The sequence below is a fragment of the Physeter macrocephalus genome, chromosome 4, assembly GCF_002837175.3.
Source record: "Physeter macrocephalus isolate SW-GA chromosome 4, ASM283717v5, whole genome shotgun sequence".
Lineage (NCBI taxonomy): Eukaryota > Metazoa > Chordata > Mammalia > Artiodactyla > Physeteridae > Physeter > Physeter macrocephalus.
The window spans coordinates 95,983,942-96,007,368 of NC_041217.1; the positions used below are offsets into that span (position 1 = coordinate 95,983,942).

The 23,427-nt window shown below is 37.4% G+C and overlaps 2 protein-coding genes across 3 annotated transcripts in view; one reads left to right on the top strand and one right to left on the bottom strand.

The window, feature by feature from the left end:
- Positions 1-2,792, top strand: part of FRRS1 (ferric chelate reductase 1) — a 108,452-nt gene extending 105,660 nt beyond the window's left edge. Inside the window, exon 21 of one of the 2 annotated variants that reach the window (XM_028489092.2) lies at positions 2,263-2,792. In XM_028489092.2, coding sequence (XP_028344893.1) covers positions 2,263-2,416 — 154 coding nt within the window. In that variant the 3' untranslated portion in view covers positions 2,417-2,792. Of the gene's footprint in view, positions 1-61; positions 623-2,262 lie in introns of those variants that run through there. The other variant, XM_055084437.1, reaches the window with a different exon arrangement.
- Positions 779-23,427, bottom strand: part of PALMD (palmdelphin) — a 54,723-nt gene continuing 32,074 nt past the window's right edge. The window contains exons 4-8 of the mRNA XM_007112188.3: positions 8,501-8,615; positions 8,330-8,363; positions 8,095-8,208; positions 5,328-6,425; positions 779-1,132 (exon numbers count right to left, since the gene is read on the bottom strand). Of these exons, the coding sequence (XP_007112250.1) occupies positions 1,089-1,132; positions 5,328-6,425; positions 8,095-8,208; positions 8,330-8,363; positions 8,501-8,615 (1,405 nt within the window). The 3' untranslated portion in view covers positions 779-1,088. The remainder of the gene's footprint in view (positions 1,133-5,327; positions 6,426-8,094; positions 8,209-8,329; positions 8,364-8,500; positions 8,616-23,427) is intronic.

The window sequence follows — 23,427 nt, forward strand, 5'->3', positions numbered from 1 at the left end:
TCTTTTACTTCTCATTGCCTCCACACTAGTAGCTAAGATAATTTCATCATGGTCTCACCAGGGCAATTCAGCGTTTTCCCAAGAGAAAACAGACCATTCACTGAAAGACTTGTCAGGACCTGGGTAATTATCACTGGCACGATCCAGGGGAAGATGTATTTGAGTGGATTTTGAGGGTGTTGGATGGAGGGCAGTATAACAAGGTAAGGCAGGAAATAATTGGTATGGGAGTATTCTTCAAATCATGATTTAACATCCTGGCAAGAATACTTAGGAATGAAATGTTATACACTTACTTATTATGTTTTAATATTAGGATTCTAACTTGTTTACAAGAATTGGTAAAACATTAGATCAGATTTGTGTTGAGAATTTGGGAAGTCCTCCATCCAACAGTCTTGGGTCATAATCAGTCATTGTACCCTGGAATTCACATTGAACTGAATGAAAGAAAAGATTATATTTCAAGAAAACTGAACATATTGATTTTCAACTGTAAAGTCATGTACGCTATCAAGATAATCCAAATCCAGTCCCCAAATATGAGGATAATTATTGCATGCACCTTTAAAATGTATGCAAAGAGTTTTAAGTCTCAATTGAATTGGTCCTTAGCAGGAGGATGTAGTTGTCTTAGAGCCTTGTTGACTTGGGATGGCATGTTTACTTGTCAGAGTTGAAGATGAATATTTCTGTGATGAGGTGCAGTGGCTTCCTATGATCTTTCAATCTTTGTGTCAGCAAAATTACAAGATCAGTTAATAAAATATAGTCGGGCTATTTTAAATAACTTTATTCTTAAATTTAACAAGCTCTTATTAGAAATGCTTTGGTATCAATACAATAAAAATATGTTGGTTTCCCCCCCACTGAATCATGTCAAGTAACTGGAAAAGTTAAGAGTTTGTTCTCCCCAGCTTTTTCAGAATTTGTTTCAAATAACGACTACTGCTTATTCACATGGCTTAATATGGGTATAATTATAATTTTTTGTATCTCAGGGAAAAGAAACAAAATATCCAGAAGAGAAATTTGCGAATGTTTCTTAGTTTCTTCTTCAAAGGGTGTTTAGGTAGATGGTACACCTCTCAGATAACTTTTTTCCCCAGCTTTGCCATTCTCATCCTTAAGGCTGCAAAATAAAGAAAAAATAGAGAGAGAGTTATGGAAAAAAAAGCTTTACTTTTCACTGTAAATGACCATTACATAGATTGCAGGAAAGTTTGAAACATACCTCAGATGATTTTATCCAACAATGTGAGCATTGTTTTAGTAGCATAAAAAGATAGTAGAAATAATAAGCTATGGTTAACTTAGGGAAGAAGCAGGTTCAGAACTAGAAGGATCCTATTTCTATAAAAATTAAAAGAGCAAACACAGCATAAATTGAGTAAATACACGATTAGTGCACAGTATCACTATTAGCCATAGATAAACAGCTATGGGTCAATGACTGTTTTGTGCATATTTCTGAGCTATGTACTACTAAAGAGAAAAAAGCATTGACCTAAACCCCAATTCATGATGGTTGGGTTATCTTTTAACTCATCAAACTTGGTTATCCTAAGGGGCTTCATCCTTGGGTATAGAATGGCAAGAACAAATATTTTTAATAATGAAACAATATGAACCAGTATTTAGGAGTTGAAGTCATGATAAAATGTCTTTGTCAAGATATGTTATAAGTACTTTCAAAGGGCAAATTTATCTTTTTGAGAATATTTCACTGCTAATGGTATATTGGATGTAGAAACCATTTTTAAAATGTAGATTTAAAATTCATAATATTCCTCTGCTCTGGTATCATGCCATTAATATTTAAGAACAGAGTATAGCTGTCTCAGTCATGTTCCAAAAGTTGAGAGATGCTTTCAAGGCACTGATCATTACAATCATGTGTAATATGGCCCAAGAACCAGCTATTTAACTGTTTGCAAAATTTTGTTTAATTAAAAAAAATCAAAAAGGGAAATCATGTTTTCTTATTTCACAGCCATATATTAGTTGTCTGTCAACAAATGAAATGACCCTATTTCTAAGAAGCTCTTTTTCACAAATACGAGAAGGTTGGGGATCTAATATTGTAAGAAAGCCATGGTCATTTTTATTTTCACTCTACTTATATGAAATGTTTTCATTTAAATGAAGTCAAAGAGCTTTATTTCCCTTGGAATTTTAAGGGAAATGATTATTTCCACTGGCAGGATCAAGAGTATTCCCTTGAATTTAGGACCAGCTGAGAGAATTTCCTTTGCTCTGTAGCAGGAGGATGGTATCAATTGCTGGGAGATGTCAGACGGTGAAACTGAAGGACAGGACTGTGCTTCCACAGCAAGAAGGCAGAAGGCAGAAGGCAAGTCTTTATAGGTTTTACTTTGGGATTTTTGGACCTCTATCTTGCCCATACCAAAAATGAAAGCAGAAGAAAAGTTCATCTTAAGGGACTTTTGAAGGTCTCTTTTAAGGCTGGGGCAAAATCCTCCTCCCTACAGTTACTCCTCAACTTAGACTCAGTAAATCAGGCATAGCCAGTGTGCTGTGGATTTTCAGTGAAATTCTTAAAGGACATCCTGGATGTCTGCATCCTCAGGAGTGGGGTAATCCAGTAACTCACTGTCCCGTTTCTTAAGGGGGAAAAAAGAATTCTAGATTGTTAGAGTCTGTTATTCCTTTCTTTAGGCCTACGGTAAGTAGATGGTGTGAGTTCCAAGTAGATGTGTGGGAACACAGCTTTTGACAATGGGAAGGCCCCTTGGTGTAGCAGCTAAAAGACCTGAGTCATCAGCTCTCCTTTTTACCTCTCCTTTCTGTCCTTCTCTGTTCTCTATCTCCTCTCCTCATAGCAATTCAGACGCATAGTTTTGGCTGGTTTTAACTTGAGGGAAGAGAGCTTGCCTCCTAATGGTTGCCACAGGTTGGCAATTTTGGCACCAATAGCTTTTGAATCCCCCGGAGCTGAGTTTCCCTACCTCTTCATCCTGAAATGCCACTGACATCTGTAAGAGGGGAGAACAGAGCTAAAAGAAGTACAAAAGTAGGTTGGTGAGGATTACCAAAGGGAGTCAACTGTCTGGCTGGTGGGGATAGTAGGGGAGTCCCAGTAAAAGCTTACAGGGGCCACTCGTTGGATGCATCTGGCATTGAGTCAGATATTTTGAACATGATCCTGTTATATTTATTGATACATAAATAAATGGACATAAATTTGCCTAAATTTTCTTGTTGTGTCTTATCCTTTTCAAAGTTTTGGCTAAAAAATCTGATCTTTAGGGTCTCCAGGCTCCACCTTTTTTCATCTTTCTTCCTCCTTCATGTTCTTTTCCAAGTTAAAAATTGCTCTTAGGTCAGCCTTTGATAAAAGCATTTACACTAAGAGAAAAGAGACTTACACTTATTAACTATTATGCCTACTAGGAATATTTATATTTAGTAGGGTACCTATACCATAAGTAAAGGAATGGACTGAAATGGTGGATTTTCAAGTATCAATATGTATTTTTTTGGGGGGAGGCGTTTAGAGGGAGAAGCTCAACCTAGTTGGTGCTTGTGAAATTGAAATGCATAGGTGGCTATATATTCTATGAATATGGACGTACCCTGAGGGCATATGTCAATATGATATACTTATTTTAAAAAACCCATTAAAAATATCAGTTCTGTAATCCACATGGTGAATTGGAAAACGGGAATGTAAAATGATATCATAACAGAAGGCAAGGAATTTGGAGCATTCTGTTTATAAGATGATTTAATTGATAGTACAACATTTGTATTGTTACTTTGTCTGGAAAAAGTCTTCCTGTTTTCATTATTTTAGTTCAGTGACATGATTAGTGTTGTCTGGAAACATTAGTCACTTCCTGTCTTTTTCTCTGGGATATATGTGTTGACATGGGTAGGGGAGAAGGAATAAGGGTGTTCAGGAGGAGCTGGCTAACATCCAGGTTAAAAAATGGGAGGTTTTATAGTGTGTAATGTCACTGCTCTTGACTATAAACAGCATGCTCCTCTTTTCTAAGTCTTCTGTGTTGTTGTTTAAAAAATGAATTTAAGCTGCAAAGTTTGATCATTCTCATAACAGAAAGGAGCTTTTAGTTTTATCAGGTTTCCGTTGTGGGGACACACCATTCAACTCTGATTTAGGAAGATAATATAAGTGCGCACTTACCAAGAGCTTAGAAATTCTTCAGATAATTAAATTTACAATAGGTATGTCTAATTTAACTACTTAAAAAAATGGAAGAGTTCCATTTTATCATATTATTGGCAACCTAAGACTGGGTTTCTTGGTTGCAGAGGAAGAATCCTTCCTGAATGGTGCAGGTACTACCAACAGTTCTGTAGAATTATCAGGTTTTTTGATTGCTGGATTAGCTGGGACTCAATAGTTATTGCTTTTTAATGAAAATTCTTCTATTAGAACATTTAAAATTACTGTTCCTTTCACAGATCTAGTATGTATGTCTGGGTAATTTGATTTATGTCTTTAGCTATTATAATTAATTTTATCAGCTCTTATAATTAATTTTATCATATTCTTATTTATTGTTTATAAATAAGTAGAATACAATATTCAAGTGATAAAAAAGATTCTAAAATTGATGAGCTATCAGTTTTGTAGAAAAAGTGTTATTTTCTATTCAATGCTAGAAAAGCTAGATAGCTCTAAAACTTTACAGAGAATGAGAATATGTGGAATGCAAATATTTAGAAAATAAAAAAATAAAATTTCTAAGTTAGGGAAGATTATGTGACATTAAACGTTATAGATAATGTAGAATAAACTGATATTCTTTTTTAAAAAGTAGAAAAATTAAGGAAATAAAGTTAATAAAATTATAAAAGTATAGAGACTCAAGATATAACAAAGTTAATAAAATATCACATTGAAAATAAAATTTGTTTCTTGTTTTTTCTTGCAAAATTAAGGCAATTTGTTAACTTATATAGGAAGTTTAAATCACAGAGAGACACAAAAAAAGAGCTGGCTTCGATTGTCATGGGAAAAGATCTAATATTGATGATCCAACATGATAGTAATTCAAATATATTCATGCCAGAAGATGAATTTCAAGTTACTAAGGTAAATCAATGCAGTACCCAAATAAGGGAACAAATTTTTGTTTCACTTTCTTTATCTTTTGAAGTGACTTAATCACTTTGCTTATGATGATAACAGTTCATATCAGCATTAATAAAAAAATCTTAGCATGTATTAGTTTATGAAGTGGTCAAAAAAAGCTGAAAGCACGAGGGTTTGGTAACAACACAAAGAGAAGATTATCACAGGACTAGACAGCAGTGACAAACCTTGTCATTTTTGTTACCTGTTAAGGAGGGATCCTCAGTCCCATCTCCTGCTATCTGAACGTCAAGTGGAGAACGGTGGACAGGGCTGCCTAGGCTTTCTTCTTGCTCTTTCAGGGATATGGAATTTTTGTGGGGAGATTTATGGTTTGTGTTTTCATGGGGATTAACTTCTGATCTCTTTCTTGGAAGTGGTGTTGGTTTGGCAGGCTGGAAAACCTGACTGTAGGGGGCTATGGGATGGTAGGATAGTTTCTCAGCTTCTCCTTCACCCTCCTCCTCCTCCTCATCAATCACAACCAGCTCAGCATGGATGACCCCGTCATATCCCATCAGAAGCTCCTTTTCTTCCTCATTGTCTTCTGCCTGCTGATAACCCATGAAAATCATCGTCACGGGTTCTTTCTCATCCATGTCAGAAGGCAGGGAATGAACAATATTATATCTAATGTCTTCCTCATCCTCTTGGCAAGTAGGTGAAGAACCCTGGCGTTCTGACTTCCCAACTAGTGCTTCGCTGGGACTCAGTCCCGCCTTTGGAGAGGTAGCATACCTGTCCTGCATTACATTTGATTCTTCCCAAGGAGTCATCAGCCTCTGTTGCTGGGTGTGGGGTGTCTCTTCTGCTTGTTGAGTCATTGATCGGGGTTGAGGTATTGGCCGAACGGGACTGATGTGATTGAAGCTGTTGCCGCTCTCCTCTGAAAGTCCATTGTCCATGTTGCGTGTGGATCTATTCACATCATTACCCAGTCCATTAGCTTTAATCTTTATCCTTTCTTGAAAGTTTGGTCCAGGAGTTACCTTCTCTCTCTGTGGAGTTGTAGGTCTGCAAAATGGATTGGCATATACAGGCTCATGATACTCTGTTGGGGATTTAGAATTTCTCTCTGAAGCTTGTCTTAAAAGTTCCTCTACTTCAACTGGTGCCAGGCCATCGGTGCCATTGTATGCTGCACTGTGATTAGAGCTTACTGCATATACTGACTTTTGCCCGTCGTCATAAACTTTTATCCCTGTACCTTTAAAGTTATCTGATGGGAGAGGTATTGAAGACAGGACTGTACTTTCTCCGGTCTTCAAGTCTTTTTCAACTTTGATTTCCATGGCATACAAAGCTGTTGAGAGACAAATTTGATCCCTGATTTAGTTAACTTTTTCTCTTGTAAACTAGCTAGCTTTCACAGTGTTTATTTTTATATTAAGTATCCCCTTTGTGTTCTTTTACGAGATGTCTTTTTAAATTTTCTCATTTTATTCATTAATTATATAATGACTAATAGTTTAATGACATGGGTTTTAATGTAAGGATGTATGAAATTACTGAAAAAATGGAAAGGATTGAAGAAGAGAAACTGGAGAAGAGAAACTGATGGTTCCTAACGGTAAGGATTTTCACTGGGGAACCAAAAGATATCCCCTTTCTAATGAATAAATCCAACACAACAGATTTACATTCTTTACATTGCTCAGGAATCAGATCTTTTTTTTAGTGAGGAAGAATACGTTGCTCTGTGCATTACTGTAGATAAAAGGCCAAGCACTGTATATTTTATTGTTACAGCCTTGCTGCACAGGCCAGCAGCCTGTTGAAATTAGAGAGGAGTGTTCTAAAATTTTCCCAACTGGGAGGTTGTTAAATGTAGAACTGGTATAGAAGAGGGAGGGAGTAGGCTAGAATCACATGCTTCTCATTTTGCCTTATGTTTCTTTTCATTTTCACTCCCATTTTTAAGAAGGGCTAAAAATAGAGCAATATCAGCTATACTAAAACAACTGAACTGGGGAGAACTGGTTGATTTTGGGGAAGTTGAAATCTGCTTCATGTCCCTGGCAAGATCCTGAGGGCTGTGATTTTAACTGGCAGAGTAAAGCTAATGGGATCCTGGGCAAAATTACAACGTTGTACTGCCTGCTTTAGTGTGTGCTCCCGCCTTCCTCTTTGAATGCATCTTGCATGTCATCTCTCCTCCGTAGCCCAGTGGTTCTTGGCCTTCCCTGGCTACCCAAATAAAACTGCAACACCTTCACCCACACTTGTCCTATCCCCCTTCTCTGTTTTATTCTTCTCTTTAGCATTTTCACTTCCTAATATGATATATTTTATTTGTTTACCTAATTTTTAATCTATTTTCTCCCTTAGAATGTCAGCTGTATGAGGGCAGAGATTTTTTGTGTTTTATTCATTACTGTATTCTTAGTGTGAGAACTGAGCTTGGCATAGAGTAGGGGGTTCACTGAATATTTGTTGAATGAATGAATGAATGGATGAATGAATGACTACTTCCTGCAGATAAGAGTGTAGCTTCTCTTTTCACTATTCAAAGTTTCCCTCTCTGTCCCAATACAAGCCTTCATTTTCCCTGGGGCTTTGAAGTATTAGTGTCATGCAAATCATTCCCACATGGGGGTAAATAATGCCGAGCCTTCTCAAGGGGAATAATTTCACTTCATTTATTTCATTTCATTTTATTCTAGTGTCTACTACATGGAATATGTTGGGAGAGATATTTTTGAGCAGGGGAGCTTTGCTTTAAGAGCTTCTTGTCTCCTTCAGGCCTTTATCTTCCCTGTTCTTACCTAGTTTGCTGGGGAATGAAATGCGTGGAATAAATATGGTAACCCCATTATCCCTACTTTTGTAAGTGACTCACATACCTCATGGAACTTTGTAAAATGGACCATTGCTTAACCTGGAAGGATAGAATGTCACAGCAAGTTGCTAATATTTGATGTTGTAAAATCTGAATTTGAGAACCTACCATTGAAGACAGATTTTTCGTATACCTTTTCTATTTTGTTCATCATCTTCTATTCCTTCATTTCTTTCCTTCCTTAATCTGGAAGGTATGTAGGATTTTGGAAGGTCAGGGATATTAGCATAGATGTCTTCAATTGACTCTGTAAAATCAATATTAATTTTAAATATATTTAGAATATATTTACAATAAAGGGAAAAATTTCAGTGGGCTTGTCAAAAAATATCTCAGTTAGACATAGCATAGGCTGCTTGAAAACATACCTCCTGATGTTTCTTCCTTTTCCACCTTCACAGACTATAAGAAAAAAGAATTCTCCATAATTAATACAGTTTAAAAAATAAATTCTAAATATGGATATACTTTGAAGAATTATATACTGTTTGTGGAATCACTTTGGGAGGGATTCAGTTTTAAAATTAGCTAATGCCTACCCGTATTATGTCTTCTGTTGTCCTCTCAACTGATTTTAGTTTCTTTAAAATTGCCTCTTCATTGGTTGAGATTTGCAGTTCGGCTTTTTCAAGATCTTGGATCTCTTTCTCAAGTCTGAACAAAAAGATATACTTTATATTACTTAAGACAGTACAAATACAGAACTCTCAAATATATATTCCCCATATACAAACTTTACTTGGAATATTGAATGTAAGTATCCAGATACCTTCTAAGAACTTAGCATCACACCAAACATCACAGTAAGTACATAGAAGATACCCAATACCTGACTTTGGCTTAACAATTTTCAATTAAAGTTTTTTATTTTTTATTTTTGACAAAGGGGATTCTTAGGTAAAATATTTGACCCTTGGTCCCATTTTCTTCATTGCAACTACTAATGTTACTTCCACATGAAACAGAGATTTCTTTTACAAAGAAACTTAAGTTTAAAGTTGGACCAAAAGGAATGGTCCATCTGTCATTATCCTGTAGATTGCTAATTTTTCTTACACAAGTTTTCATATAAATTGTTTGGAGAAAACATTATAATTTTATTTTCTAGCCAAGCAACACTTTGTAACATTATAATTATTAAATTTGATTTAAAATCATAGCTATTTAACACTTAAAAACCCTGCATATCCTAACATTGAGAATGACACTTCATTTTAATTTCACAGTTCTCTAAAAGTTGTACCATATTATAGAGAGTAGAGTGAAGAGGTGAGAAATGGACAAAATCTAGTACAGTGGCCTCAGCTGCTGCTGTTTATGGAGACTACGTTTCCTAGAAAAAAAAAGTTATCACATGGCCTGACAAAGTATAAGGGAACTTGTAGGGACAGACACAGACATTTGAAATTAGATTGTTGCTTTCTGAGCTGGTATCTAGAAGAGTTTAGAGCTGCATGTCAGATTCAAGTTAATTCCAGGGTGTGGCATCGTGACCTCTATCCTGGATAAAAACACACAACCACTAGCATTCACAAAGTTAGTAAAGCTGGCCCTGGGCAGCCATGAAACACATGTAGTTTCTCAGCCAAATACTCTGAGCTCTCAAATCAGCTGCCTCAAAGGATGGCTGCTTAGATATAGCAGCTAGTTCAGGAGATGACAGCTGTGGGTATTAGTGTCACCTAAGATAATTGTCAGTTTTTTTGACTTCCTTCTTTAAGATGGTCATGCATCTGGCAGCTCAAAATTCCTGTGCTACTGTCACAGCAATAAAAGTCCAAGCTATGGTCAAGCAGATCATTCTCCTACTTATTGCTTTCGTTTCAAAATTCTGACTTTCCTCCTGCCTCTAGCTGTTGGTAGTTGGCTGTTTATAGCTGAGGAGGTTTTCTTGCATATCATAGAACTCCAAGTAAAATGCAGTACCTCTGGTTTCTTAGAAGTTACTGAGATGTGACGCCATTCTATTAAATTGCCTCCACATCCATGGAGCACATTTGCCCATCAGTAGAGTTGTGGGGATATATGTTGGTTAGTACTAGAAAGTTCTATACTGAAAGTGATATATCTGGATTATTCTGTTTCTGCTACTCACTACTTGTGAGAGCCAATTCTTTTAACTTGCCTGAAACTCAGTTTTGTAACATGTACAATGAGAATATAGCACCTGCCTTACTTTATACAGAAACATGGTGAAGCTAAGAAGCAGTGATGTATTTGAAAGCACATTACATATAATTGATATCAGATGTAAATGTTATTATGGTATAATTATCAAAGGTTTTCTGCAATACACCATGTCTATTCCATGTCCTGTTCTGCGGGGTCCTTTACCTGACAGCATGTTAGAGACAGTCTAATGAGGGGCTTTTGGGTAGAAAACAAGAAGTTTCAAGTTATTGCTGTATAAAGCTCTGGGACCTCAGGATCCAGCTGTGGAACCAGGCAGACCTGGGTTTGAATTCTGGTTCATCTGTCAAGTTCCTGGGTGACCCTAGACAAGTCACCAGACCTTGCTAAGTCTCCTTGTCTTCACTCATTCATTCAAAATGTTTGTTTAGCATCTACTTTATACCAGGCACTATCCTATTTGCTGGGTTATAACAGTGAACAAAACAGAGTTCCTGCCCTCAAGGAGTTTACATTCTAGTGGACAACACACTAACACAGGGGCCAGCAAATAGTAAATACTTTAGGCTTTGCAGGCCACATTTGGTTTCTGTTGCATATTCATCTTTCATATTTTCTCTTTTATAACCTTTTAATAATATAAAAACAATTTCTAGCTCATGGCTATATAAAAAGTAGGCCAGGGCTAGATTTGCCAACTCTTGTAAATGTTGTGTGTGTATGACCCAGGATCAAATCTAGCCCTGGACTTTATATATATACATATACGTATATATACATATATATACGTATATACATATATGTATATATACATAGACACATCTCATATATATACTTATAAACACACATATATGCAAATATATATACATAATAAACAAATACGTGTATATGTACACATATATACATTTATTTATGAAGAAAAATGTTTCCATGAAAAAAGCATGACTATAAACAGAAGAATAAGGGAGACGGAGAGTGCGTGGGGAGGGGGCTCTATTTTACAGAGTGTGGTGATGGGGAGTCTTTCTGACAAAGTGTCATTTGAGTAGAGATTGAAGGAAATGAGGGAGGGACACACAAGGGTGTTGGGGGAGTGTGCTTCATAGAGAGGGAAGAGTAATTTCAAAACTTGAAATGAGAGGCAAGGGAATAAGGAGGTGAGTGGTGAGAAATAAAGTCAGAGAGGGGGTAGCCACCAGATCATAGGGAGCCTTCTGCATGGTAAGGCCTTTGGGGAGCCTTTGGGAATTCTGAGCAGAAGAGAAACATGTCAGGACATGAAATTTAAACAATTACATTGGCCACGGTGTTGAAAATAGACTGGAGGGGGGCAAACATGGAGGTCTCAGTTGTTGAAATAATTCAGACAAAGATGGCTTAATCCAGGGTCCTTGCTGGTAGAAGAGTGAGAAGTGACTGGATTCTGGAAATATCTCAGAGGAAGAGCTGCCAGGCTATGTCGATAGATTACATACGAGAAGTGAGAGAAAGAGAGATGTCAAGGGTGATGCCAATGTTTGTAATCTGAATAATTGAAAAAATGTGAATGCAATTGGCCAAACTAACCTGGGAAGGAGAAGGAAGGAGCTTGGTGGGGAAGTGTTAAATGGGAGACAGTCAAATGGTGATATGGAGAGGACAGATATAAAAGTTGGGAGCTCAGTGAAGTCTGGGTTTGAAGATATAAATTTGGGAGTTGGTATTTATAGCCATAGGAGTGGATAAGATTTCCTAGAAAGTTAGGGATTCCAAGGACTGAATCCTGGGGCAATTAAGCATTTAGAGGTCTGGGCAATGTTATCTACTTCATAGGGTTTAATAAGGAATAAAATAAAAGAAATAGCGAGCACTTGGCAAATGTTAGTTTCCTCCTGTCTCTGCCCTTTTCTATTCCTGGGGCACAGAGATAGAGCTCTTGATCTGCCTGGGCAATTACATCTCAGGGAAGTATGAAATGCACTGGTATTGGTAGTTGTTTTCCTCTGTAGAGAGGCCCATGCATAACGTAATGTCACGTAGTTCTCATGAATATCTTTAGACTAATATGGTAAGAATTTGAGGTTGAAAGCCTGCTAACCTCGTCAGAGTATCTGCTAATGAATGTTTTTGAAGGTTTTCAAGTCCTCAGTGAAAGCTGAATTAATATGAGGTTGTCGTCAAGTGACACATCATGATGTGTTTGTGAAAACAAAATAGAAACACACACCCCTTTTCTCTTCTTTATAACTTAGTTACAACCAACTCTCCATTAAATAGGTTAATAAGGAAGTATCTTGGTGCTAATTACTTAGAATTGCAAAATTCTGCCAGGAGATGCTTACTGATATAGAGCATTTCTTAAAATTCTCACTTCAATATGCTATTTTTATATGTTGATTTGATACTTCTGTATATTATTTGGATAACATAAATATTGTTCAGAGAAAAACGTTAGATGTTTTTTGTTCTGACAAAGCTTTCTTAAAGATTAGAATGTCAGTGGAAGTAATGGGAGACCTAGGAAATAGTAATTGAAGATAAGGAACCGGCTTCTCTCTAGCCTACCCCTTCAAAAGACCAGAACTCAGAGGGGCAGGCACTGTGGTAGCCCAGCAGTAGAAGAAGAGGCCTCACAACCTCTACACCAGATGATGTACCAAGTTTTTGAGGAATGAGGATTCTTAAGGAACATAAAACAAAAATTACAACTGGTAGGCAGGTGCTATCTTTGTATAGTTAGTACAGTGGGTCTCAAATGATGGCAGTTTCCTCTCTGAGGTCATTTGGCAATGTCTGGACACATTTTTGGTTGTCACAGCTTGAGAAGTGCTGCTGGCATCTAGTGGGTAGAGGCTGGGGATGCTGCTAAACATTCTAAATGCATGGCACAGTCCCCCACAACAGACTTACCTGGTTCAAACTGTCAATAGTGCTGAAGTGGAGAAACGCTGGGCACCTAATACAGTGCCTGGTGTAGTATAGGTGCTTGATACGTGCTTTACAAGGGATTTTGAAATATCTACCTCTGGTATATTTTTACTTTTTCCTCATTATTTCTCTCTTCCATTTAGCTGTAATATAGAGTCCAAACTTATTATTTTTTGAATAGAATTTGATCATCCTACTTTTATTTAAAATTATCATTTGGGTTCACTTGATTTTCAAATCTCTCTCTCTATATATATATAAATATATATTTATTTCCTGGCTCAGTGACCATTCATAATTGAGAGTATACTTAACACTGATTTGAAGCTCCAAAAATGCAGGGAATTCCCTGGTGGTCCAGTGGTTAAGACTCCGTGCTCTCACTGCTGAGGGCCCAGGTTCAATACCTGGTTGGGGAACTAGGATCCCACAAGCCGTGTGGTGCAGCCCAAAACAAAACAAAACCAAAAAAATGCAGGGCTTAAATTAGGGCCTCATATCCAATCCTTTTTCAAAGGTTTCGGGTGGAGAGAAAATTTAGCAAGTATAAGTGAAGAATTGGGGAAATATATATCTATATATCTGTATGTATGTATAGGTACATTCATGTATACACATATATGTATATATGTATGTCTGTATTTTTGTGTGTGCATATATAAAATTTTAGTTTTACATATAAAAATATAAATTTATGTGTATATACATGCATATGTAAATTTTTTTTACTTGGAAAGCTTTGGGTATGTCACTGGGGGATAACTCTCTAACTTTCACCTACTTATCTCTCAGCTGATGGGTTAGAATTTCCATAAGTGCTACCACCCCCATCTCTAGAAGGTATTACCTTCCCGAATGGGAATTAAGCTCCTAGAAATGCTGATTCAGTTTGGTGAGAAACAGGCAGCAGAGAAAGAGAAATATCCTTCCTGGTGCCTCCTGGGCTGTTAGGCGGGGTCTGATGGATGAGTTAGTACCTCTCTCAGTTTCTGAGAGATGGTGAGCAGGCATCATGTGCCAATTTAGATAAGCAAAGTACATGAAAAAGGATTTGTAATGCTATCCATTATTGGAATCTTTCTTCTCCTTGCTTATTTGCTGGAGAAAAAGAGGGTTATTTTCAAGAGCTCCCTAGGTGAAAGCAGGTAGCTTTCATTTCATGCACTGTTCTCGTAATAATTTTCCTTAATCATCATGAGATAATATCCCCAATCCAATTCCAACACGCAAGTTATTGTCTTAGAAAAAGGACAGCACATTAACGCTGCATGCGCCAAGAAAGGGTTATTTCAGAAGGCAATTTTTCTGCTGCTAAGGGTCCATTTATCTCTTTCAGTTTCTGGTGGTGTTAACAAGGACTAAAAACCTGACGGAGTTTGCTATTAGGCAGGCGCCAAACAAATGAGAAATCAGGAGAAAAAAATTCAAAAGTTTATGCCCTACCTTACAGTACTTCACTTGTTAGCGATTATAACAACATTTAATATGTACTGCGTACTTACACCATACCAGGTCCTGGCCTAATTAGTCCTCCAACAACCCCCATGAGTACTGTTATTAGTTCCGTTCAACAGGTGAGCAAACTGGGCACCTAGAAAGACAACTGGTCCAGAGGCTTACAGGTAGCCTGTGACAGGATGGAATTTGAAATCAAGTCTCCGCCAATAGAGCCTGAGCTCTGAACTCCTTGCTGATTAGCCACCATGGGAACAAAACTTTAAAAAATGGATTCTTATGAACTTACAAACAACATTCATTTGCTCAACAGTATAAAAGGATTTTTTTTACTTTCTATGATAATAAAGTGAAGATTGAAATGCTAGCTGGGGTCTACCACAATGTAACAGTGCTGACTCATTACCTGTAAAGCTAATATTTCTCTCCTGATCTTCATTAGAGTGATTTTGTTGTGCAGAGAATTTCTCTGCTTAGTGGTCTAGTCAGTATGACCAGGATTAAAGTCCAGGCTTTGTCATTTTTCTCTTTGGCTGCTTGAGTTTGGTTTTTGGTAGGAGTTCTTAGAATAGTCTTTTTCAAAGAGTCTGAGGTTTTCTAACCTAGTGCTACTTTATAGAGAGATTTTCTTTGCTTGGACACAAGATTATTGTTCAAAATAATGGAAGCTTTAGGTCTTAAATATAAAGCTGGTTATACAATTTGATTACAACTCCACAATTTGAATGTAACCACCAATGCTATGTTTGAAATTAAATTTATGACTGGCTTTAGCTATATACTTTGAAAGGACTCATGAATTAATACTTATGTCTTGGTAACTCAAGCTCTCTTATTAAAAGCCAGGACTACATAAAGAGAGCGCCAAATGGCCACTTCTCTGGGATGGCCTGAGTCAGCAGGTCTTAGACCCAGGCTGTGCCACTATTGATGTACCTCTGAGACCAGTCGATGGAAGTGCTAGGACCACCTCTCCAAGCCTACCCCAGGCTAGACAAAGAAGGACCCAGTTTCTTTTTGGGACTTACAGGCTCTCAGATATGTTTGCCTCCAACAGGGTGTTGAATTCAACATGGAGTTGTAAGCAGTTGTAATCCCTGACTCTTCCCTTGGGTCAGAGATTCTTTCTTTTCTTCCCCACTGAATCTTGGGAGAACAGGAGGTGGTTGGTGGTTTACCTATGTTTTGTGAGGGTTTTTTTTTGGTGGGGGGAGGCCCACTTTTTTTCCTCAGCTCTACCCATGGAAACAGAAAGTAAGCTCATATCAAAGCTAACTCACTTGGCATAATTATTGACCCCCTCCAAGCTTCTGTTTTCTCATTTGAGGAATAATATTCACAAAGGGTTTTTTTAAGGAGGTAAATGAGATAATGTTTGTAAGTCTCTAGCACAGGGCTTGACATAGAGGAATTCCTAAATAATGATTAGTTACTCCTTTCTCTTCCTCAGTTTTCTAGGGAGAGGGGGGCCCTCTCTGACAACTCCAGTGAAAGAGAAAACCTACCGGGTCCATTTTTGGATTTGATCTTCAACCTTGATATCAATGATTTTAGAGCAAGCATGGTGCTAATATAGTGTCAGAAACACACCTGTCACCTATAGGGGTGGGATGGGGAGGATGGGAGGGAGACTCAGGAGGGAGAAGATGTGGGGATATATGTGTATGTATTGCTGATTCACTTTGTTATAAAGCAGAAACTGGCACACCATTGTGGAGCAATTATACTCCAATAAAGAGGTTAAAAAAAAGATAATAAACATGTATAACACCCCCCCCCAAAAATAAAATGTGCTGCACTCCAAAAAAAAAAAAAAAAAAAGAAACACACCTGTCCTTGAAAATACTGTTCTAGACGGAACACAAAAAGCAGTGCTCCAGCATTATTAGAATTTTCATAACATTTATGGGGATAGTGTCTATTTAATAAATGCAATTTAATAAATGATGTCTATTTAATTAAAGAAAGAATATGCTAGTTGGCTTTGACAACCCACTGATTTCTCCCCAAATCCATTCCTCCTGTTCTTTTTAGTAATAGAACTCCCTGAGTTTTATGTGTCTCCCTGCTGCCCTCCTACAGACTACATTTCCCAGTCTTATTTGCATTGAAATGATGTCATGTGACTAAATTCTGGCCAATAGGGTATTAGCAAGCATGACCTCTGCAATTTTCAGGTCATATCCTTAAACTAGAGCTGTTTGCCCTGCATTTATCTTCCCCTTCCTAAGCTGAAATGCAGATGTGGTGATGGTCAGCTGCCTTTAACCTTACAACCAAGTGCATCCCTTAGGGGGTAGCAAAACAATAACACAGAAAGAAACAGGGTCTCTTGATCATCTCATGTAATGTTGCTGCTCCCCTCCCTTGAATTTCTCCCAGCTAAGATTGTTATGTGTAGGAGGAAAATGAACCTTTCTAATCTTGTTTAAGCCACTGTTCTTCTGGAGGCTTTTAAAGCAAAAAAAACCCAGTATGTTAATTATTGTATAACCTTATGGAGGGTGAATCTTGGTGTGACAAATTTTATGAAATTTTTTCATAATTTTTTTTGTTGATTTGCAGAATTAATCATTAGTATCTTGCATTTCAGGCAGTTCACCAGTAACAATAGAATAATAAATCAGTTTTTGCTCCTAGTGGTTAAAGAATTTACATGTTTCTAAATGATATATCAAATCTGACATGGTTTGTGTTGACATAGCTAGTTAATATTGAATGGCTAAGGTTTGCAATGAAAAAAGGGATCATTTTATTTTTTAATCATAACTCATCTAAAAAATTTGCTCTGAAATTGCAGTAGATACTATTGAATATACATAGTTGATGACTTTAATCAGGTATTCTTTTTTTTTTTTTGTGGTACGCGGGCCTCTCACTGTTGTGGCCTCTCCCGTTGCGGAGCACAGGCTCCGGACGCGCAGGCTCAGCGGCCATGGCTCACGGGCCCAGCCGCTCCGCGGCATGTGGGATCTTCCCAGACCGGGGCACGAGCCCGTGTCCCCTGCATCGGCAGGCGGACTCTCAACCACTGCGCCACCAGGGAAGCCCTAATCAGGTATTCTTGACTGTTGTGTGTTGATCTCATGTAATGGGCAGATACATTATTACTAATGGGTCAGAGATTATAGATATTTTATCTTTACAGATAATGTGGCCAATGGGAATGTCAAACTGTATTTTCCAAATAAAATTGGGAGTATGTAATCAGGTAGAAGGTAGGCTGTTTTGTTTTATTTTTAAAGTTGGGGTCCAAACATTTAACAAACTTTTATTAAGCACCTACTACATGTCAGGCACAATTTTTCACCAAACTGAAATAGAAGTATATCAAAAAAGATGAAGAATGGTCCTATGCGTGGACATAGGACAAGAATTGCCTTTCAGTCGGCCCTTGCTGAAGAGCATGTATAATAAGAAAGCTCTAACCCACAAGTGCAAACAATCACATGCCATGGGTAAGCCTGCCAGAGAATTAAAGGGCATTTGGCATACAGCAAACACTAAGTTTGCCCCGAGTCAGATCTACTGCCTCTAACTCTGAGCACTGAAGAACAGGACAAGCAATATAGCACAGTAGCTTCAAGATAACTAGAAGCAGAGAGCTGGCCCAACAGTGACATTGAAACAAGTGTCAGTTTGCTCTGATAACTGGGAACAGAGCAGATGTTTAGAAAAGCTGAATAATTTATAGTTAAATGTGAGCAGATTTTACAGGGGTGAATCTCATCTCCTAATATAACTGTAAATATTAACAGTTATCTTATGGGCAGACAATACTATCATTTGAAACTGCCTGGTAGGCATTCAAGAGAGTGATTTAGTAGAAAACCAAACCCTCTCATTCAGAATAATATTTTGTAAATTAAGGTATGCATTTGCCATGAAAAACAAGAATCCAAACCGGTTTTCAGAGAATAAGCTATTTTTATGTGCAAGTTACAAATGTGATTTTCAAATGAACACAAATAAATGTACACCCGGGAGGTTGGTGTGATATGGCAAATTGGTTAGTTATGGGCTTCTCAGATGTTCTGCCAGTGACCTTCAAATACTGTCATAGCCAGGTCATGGCAAGTTAACTGCAGATATGCTTATCCATGATTTTGGAAAGCTTTTTTTTCTTAAAAAAAAAAAAGTTGTAGGGGAAAACTATTTTTAGTGAATATACTACTTGTAACCATATTATGAGATGACAAAACATATTCAGTGATGTCCATTCAGAAATAATTACTGGCTTAGTGTCTTGTAACCCTTAACATTTATCTCTAACAGTATTATAGAGCAGCCACTATATTTTCTACTTTCTATCCACTTCATTTTGTCTTTGTGCCTAGTGTTAATTGTTCATATTTGATGCCAAGAACAGGACTCTTATTATTTGAACACCAAAAATATAAATTCCAACCTCAGTATAACACAGAATAACCAACAAAGACCAGTTCGCCTGGGGTGGTCTAAATGAACTAAGTGACATTTGCTTTATGTCAGACAAAAGATGCATTGCAGGGGGGTGGTGTGGAAGTTTTCTGAGCTATAAATTTAGTGTCTGGGGACTCTTCTGGGGAATGGGGAAGCCTAGGCCCTATGGCAGCACAGACCCTTTCTCTAACACAATGAGTCTCTGCTTTGGAACATGACCGCCACCTGGAAGATGGATCACTGAAACGAACTCTCCTCCCACTTCCTGGATTGTTCAGTTGTTCCTTTTTTCCTTCTTTACTCATGCCAATACAGCCAAAGATCTATGACATCCCTGTTAACGGCCTTAAGCTTGTGTTTCAAGTTACCGAATATTGTTTTGAATGAGATATTTAATGTAAAAGTACATTGAAAAGTTAAAGGATGTACAGAGAGGTAAACAAATAAAAATTTGCTTTGAGGAGTTTATGATTCTTAAATCTCCTCTAGAAGAACAAAGACTTATATGTGGCAGGTTCTTAATAAATGTTCATTGAAATGAATCAAAAATAAGCAGGGTGAAGCATGATGGAAAGGGTCTGGAGTCAGAAAGATCTGTGTGTGACTTATAGGTCAGTTGTTAAAAGGTTCATAGCTTTCTGTGCTTTAGTGTCTGTATGTGTAAAACAAGGCTAATTAGACTCCCCTCAGAGAACTGTCATTCTCAAAATAATGCTTAGTACATAAATATGTACTCTGTAAAGGATAGATGTTGTTACTGAATTGCAGTCGGGTGAGGAGAGGACTCTCAGAGGTTATTCTAATCTATCTTTCAGTTTACCACTGTGGTGGGGGAATGTTTATTCTAGGTAACCATTTAATCCTTATTTCTACTAACATATAAACGAGATTGGCAGGTATGAGCAAGAGAGAATGCTGGAAGGCAGGGATAAGGAAATAAAAGAGCATATGGAGAAGGGGGAAAGTGAGAAAGTAAAATGATGAGATGGTAAAACATGCTATCAACAATTGCCTCAAAAACCAGGGGCACTATAGCCACGTAACTTTGCCCTTGACTCAAGATAGTTGGGTGTTTATTTTTTATTTTTTAAAAAATTTCAAGACATTCCTTTGTAGTTTATTAACATTAAAATCACTGTCTAATCTTCATCTGGTCTCCTTAAATATGTGGTATTTTCAAGTCCATTCATCCATCCATCCATCCATCCATCCATCATTCATGCATTTATTAAGCTATGTAGTCATAGATATTCCTACTATGTGCTAGGAATTGTATTTTTTTGTGGGGGGAGATGGAATTTTCCCCCCTTTTCTTACGCTGGAAATTTGGTTAACTTAGCTCTTTTTGTTAAATTTTAAAAGCTTCTGAATTAAAAATAATTAGAATATCTGGGAAATTAAAAATAACCACAGATGAACTATTACAAATCTGGTAAGCCAGTTAGTCAAATACGGGCAGTGAAAAACATGCTTGGAATGATTTTGACTCAGATAATTGCCTCAGAGTAATTTCTTGTGTGTTTCTAGGCAACAGCAAATTTAAGAAGAAACAAATGGTGGGTTTTTTTTTCTCCCTTTCTGCCTTTTTTCCCTTTATCTTCTCTTATGTTGTCACAGAAGAGCACCTTGTCTATCTCCATGCAATGTGATGTTAGATGTGGCTGGTTGGGTCAGAGCAGGAAGACAGAAACATTTAGCCTGTGATATTTTCCATGCAGCATGTGCCACTGTGTTTGATGAGACATTATTTTCACTAAGGTACAATTGGCTTGTACAGGTAGATAAGAACATTAGGTAGTGGTTAAACTTGGATAGAAATAATAATGAGCTAAACTTTGATAAATCATAACCAGTGACAAAGTCATTTAACCTTTATATTTCTACATCAGTACTTTGGGTTCCCTTTTGAAATTGAATCTTGCCTGCTATCTTTTGAGTTAACTGAGTAGTTTATTGCTCTACATGCTGTTGAGCAGAGTGCATTTTCTAGTTGTCCATCTCCACTTGTGGAGGGATTTCCCTTAAGTGATGTGAGTTAGCTATAGCTGCTATAACAGCCCACTATCCAGCTTTTCTCATGACATACAATCACATAGAAATCCAAGCTTCACATGCACCTTCTCCTGAGTATGATACGTGGAAGGCAGTTTCTGCCTATTTGGAGACGAATGAAAGCACATTAAAGAAAGGCAGAAGGTCAGAAGGGTACTTTGGAATATTAAAAAAAATTCTTACTAGGGAACATTTAATCAGAAGTAGATAATCCTTCTCGAAGGGAATGCAGTGTATTTGCATCATTCTCCTTGGCAGTTAATCTTTTGCATTTTATGCTTATGACATTTCTTTCAGGCACTCTGTGTGCTCCAATTGAAGTCAGAGGTCTTTGGACACAGTACAATAAGTAGCAAGTATCTGGAAGAGAGCTTGATGCAAGGCAGTTTGGCAGAGGACGTCATGGAGAACTGCAGGGTAGCTAGACAGCAAAGAGGAACCTAGCAAGTGAATGACATAGCTCCCTTGGACACTTCTTAGGGTGCTTGGGGTGTCTTTTGGGTGTAGGTATTGGATGGAGGAAAGCAGCAGAAGTGATAGAACAGGATTTCTAATTCAGCCTATTAATCTGTGCACATGGGTATTTGGATTGAGAAGTCAGTGCTGGATTTGCACCTGTGCCTACAATCAGGAAGTAAAGGGTTCAGTGGTCACACTAAGAGCTGGGCTCATTTGGGAGGCAAATTGAAACTCTAATTTGAGCAAAGTGATTCAGAAGATGTTCAATACAGTTTTCCTCCTGGGAATGTTTTCTCCTAAGGTATTAATCAGGGCACAAGTCAAAGTGCTCACTAATATTGTTCCAGAGCTAACGTGTGACTCAGAAAACAAGAACTATGGAAACCCACTTAGTTTCTGAAATGTTGCCTCTCTTTGAAAGGAAAAATGAGAGGATAAATATGAAGACATACTTTACTTAAAGGTTATGTGTGAGTCAGGGAACCTCTGAGTGTTTTTAATATGATAAAGAGTCACATGAATGTCTCTATAAAATGATGCATATAAGAGTGAAATGATAGCATGGATTGGAAATTTAAAATGCTGTAGAGGATAGCTTTTATAGGATTTAACTTTTGTAAAATTTTGCTATGGATCCAAGACACAATTTATTTTTATGATTAGGACTTTTAATTCGATTTTAAATTCTGGCTCTTAATTTTTTAGCTGTATGACATGGGGCAAATTAGCCCCTATAAATGTCAGTTTTCTCCCCTATTAAATGTTATCTCCCTCATAAGATGGTTGTGAGAATTCACAAAATAGTACATATGAAGTTCTTAGTACAGCGCCTGGTCTACAACAAATGCTCTGTAAAAATTAACTGATATTATTAACATTTTAGTCTTCAAACCATAAAGAAAATCCATCAATTATTTTCCATATGGAAAGAATCTTAGTTGGGGGATAACCTCAGATTACTCAAAGAAAAAGATTCTTTGTACTAGCATAAAGAAATGAGAGATCTTAGCCAAAAGATGAAAATCTCCAGATAAAGCTCTAGGCAGTGTCCTTCTTTTAATTAGTTTTGATTCCTTATAAGAAATAGTATCTAATGTTTTTTGAACACCTACCATGTGTCAGGCACTCATGAAGTTGTTTCACTCATCCCAGTCCCGTGAAGCGGCTTATGATGGTCCACTATTACAGACAAGGAAATTGAGGCCCAAAGAGATGAAAGAACATGGCTAGGCTTATGAACTATGGTCAGCAGAACAGGGATTTGAATGCCAAAGACCATGCTCTTACAGTTCATCGCATGAAACCTTGGAAGTAAAAGGAATGCAAACTTCATGGGCAGTCTGGCCTTGCTACAGACTCTGAGGTAATAGCAACATTTCTATTTTGAATGTGCCTATTAAAATCTTATCCTGTAGCTGAGAGGCCTGGCAGATGGCAAATGTTACCCTTGAGCAGGCACCTAAGTAGGGTGATAAATCACATTCAGGGATTGGGATACTTTCTCTGCTTAGGGAAGGAGGATGGCTCTGCCTACTTCAACCTCATCAGTTGGCTTGGTTGCCATTCAGAGCTTACAAGAAAATGCACTGTACTTAGCTGGTAATAAAAGCTTCTTAAGCACTGTGGGTAGTTGTTTCTGAAAAAGAATGAATTTAAAAACGTGTACCTGATTATTTAGCAGCTTTAGAAATATCTGAGGAAAAAATGTTCAGTTATCAGGTAAAGCTGCTTTGGCAACGTGATTTCTATAATGCTAGGCAGTAGTGGAGGCTGCTTAATACTGACAATGCACAGTTATTTTTTGTCTCCGTATGTTGCTTTAGAATGTTCTGTTCCCTGCACATTTTTAATGAGATAAACATGCCTTTATGGGTCGTGATGGTGCAAATTCTTTTTTTTTTTAACATCTTTATTGGAGTGTAACTGTTTTACAACGGTGTGTTAGTTTCTGCGTTACAACAAAGTGAATCAGTTATACATACGGTGCAAATTCTTTACTAGCTCTTTGCAAATACATCTTTTTAGGACTACTCCTTAAACA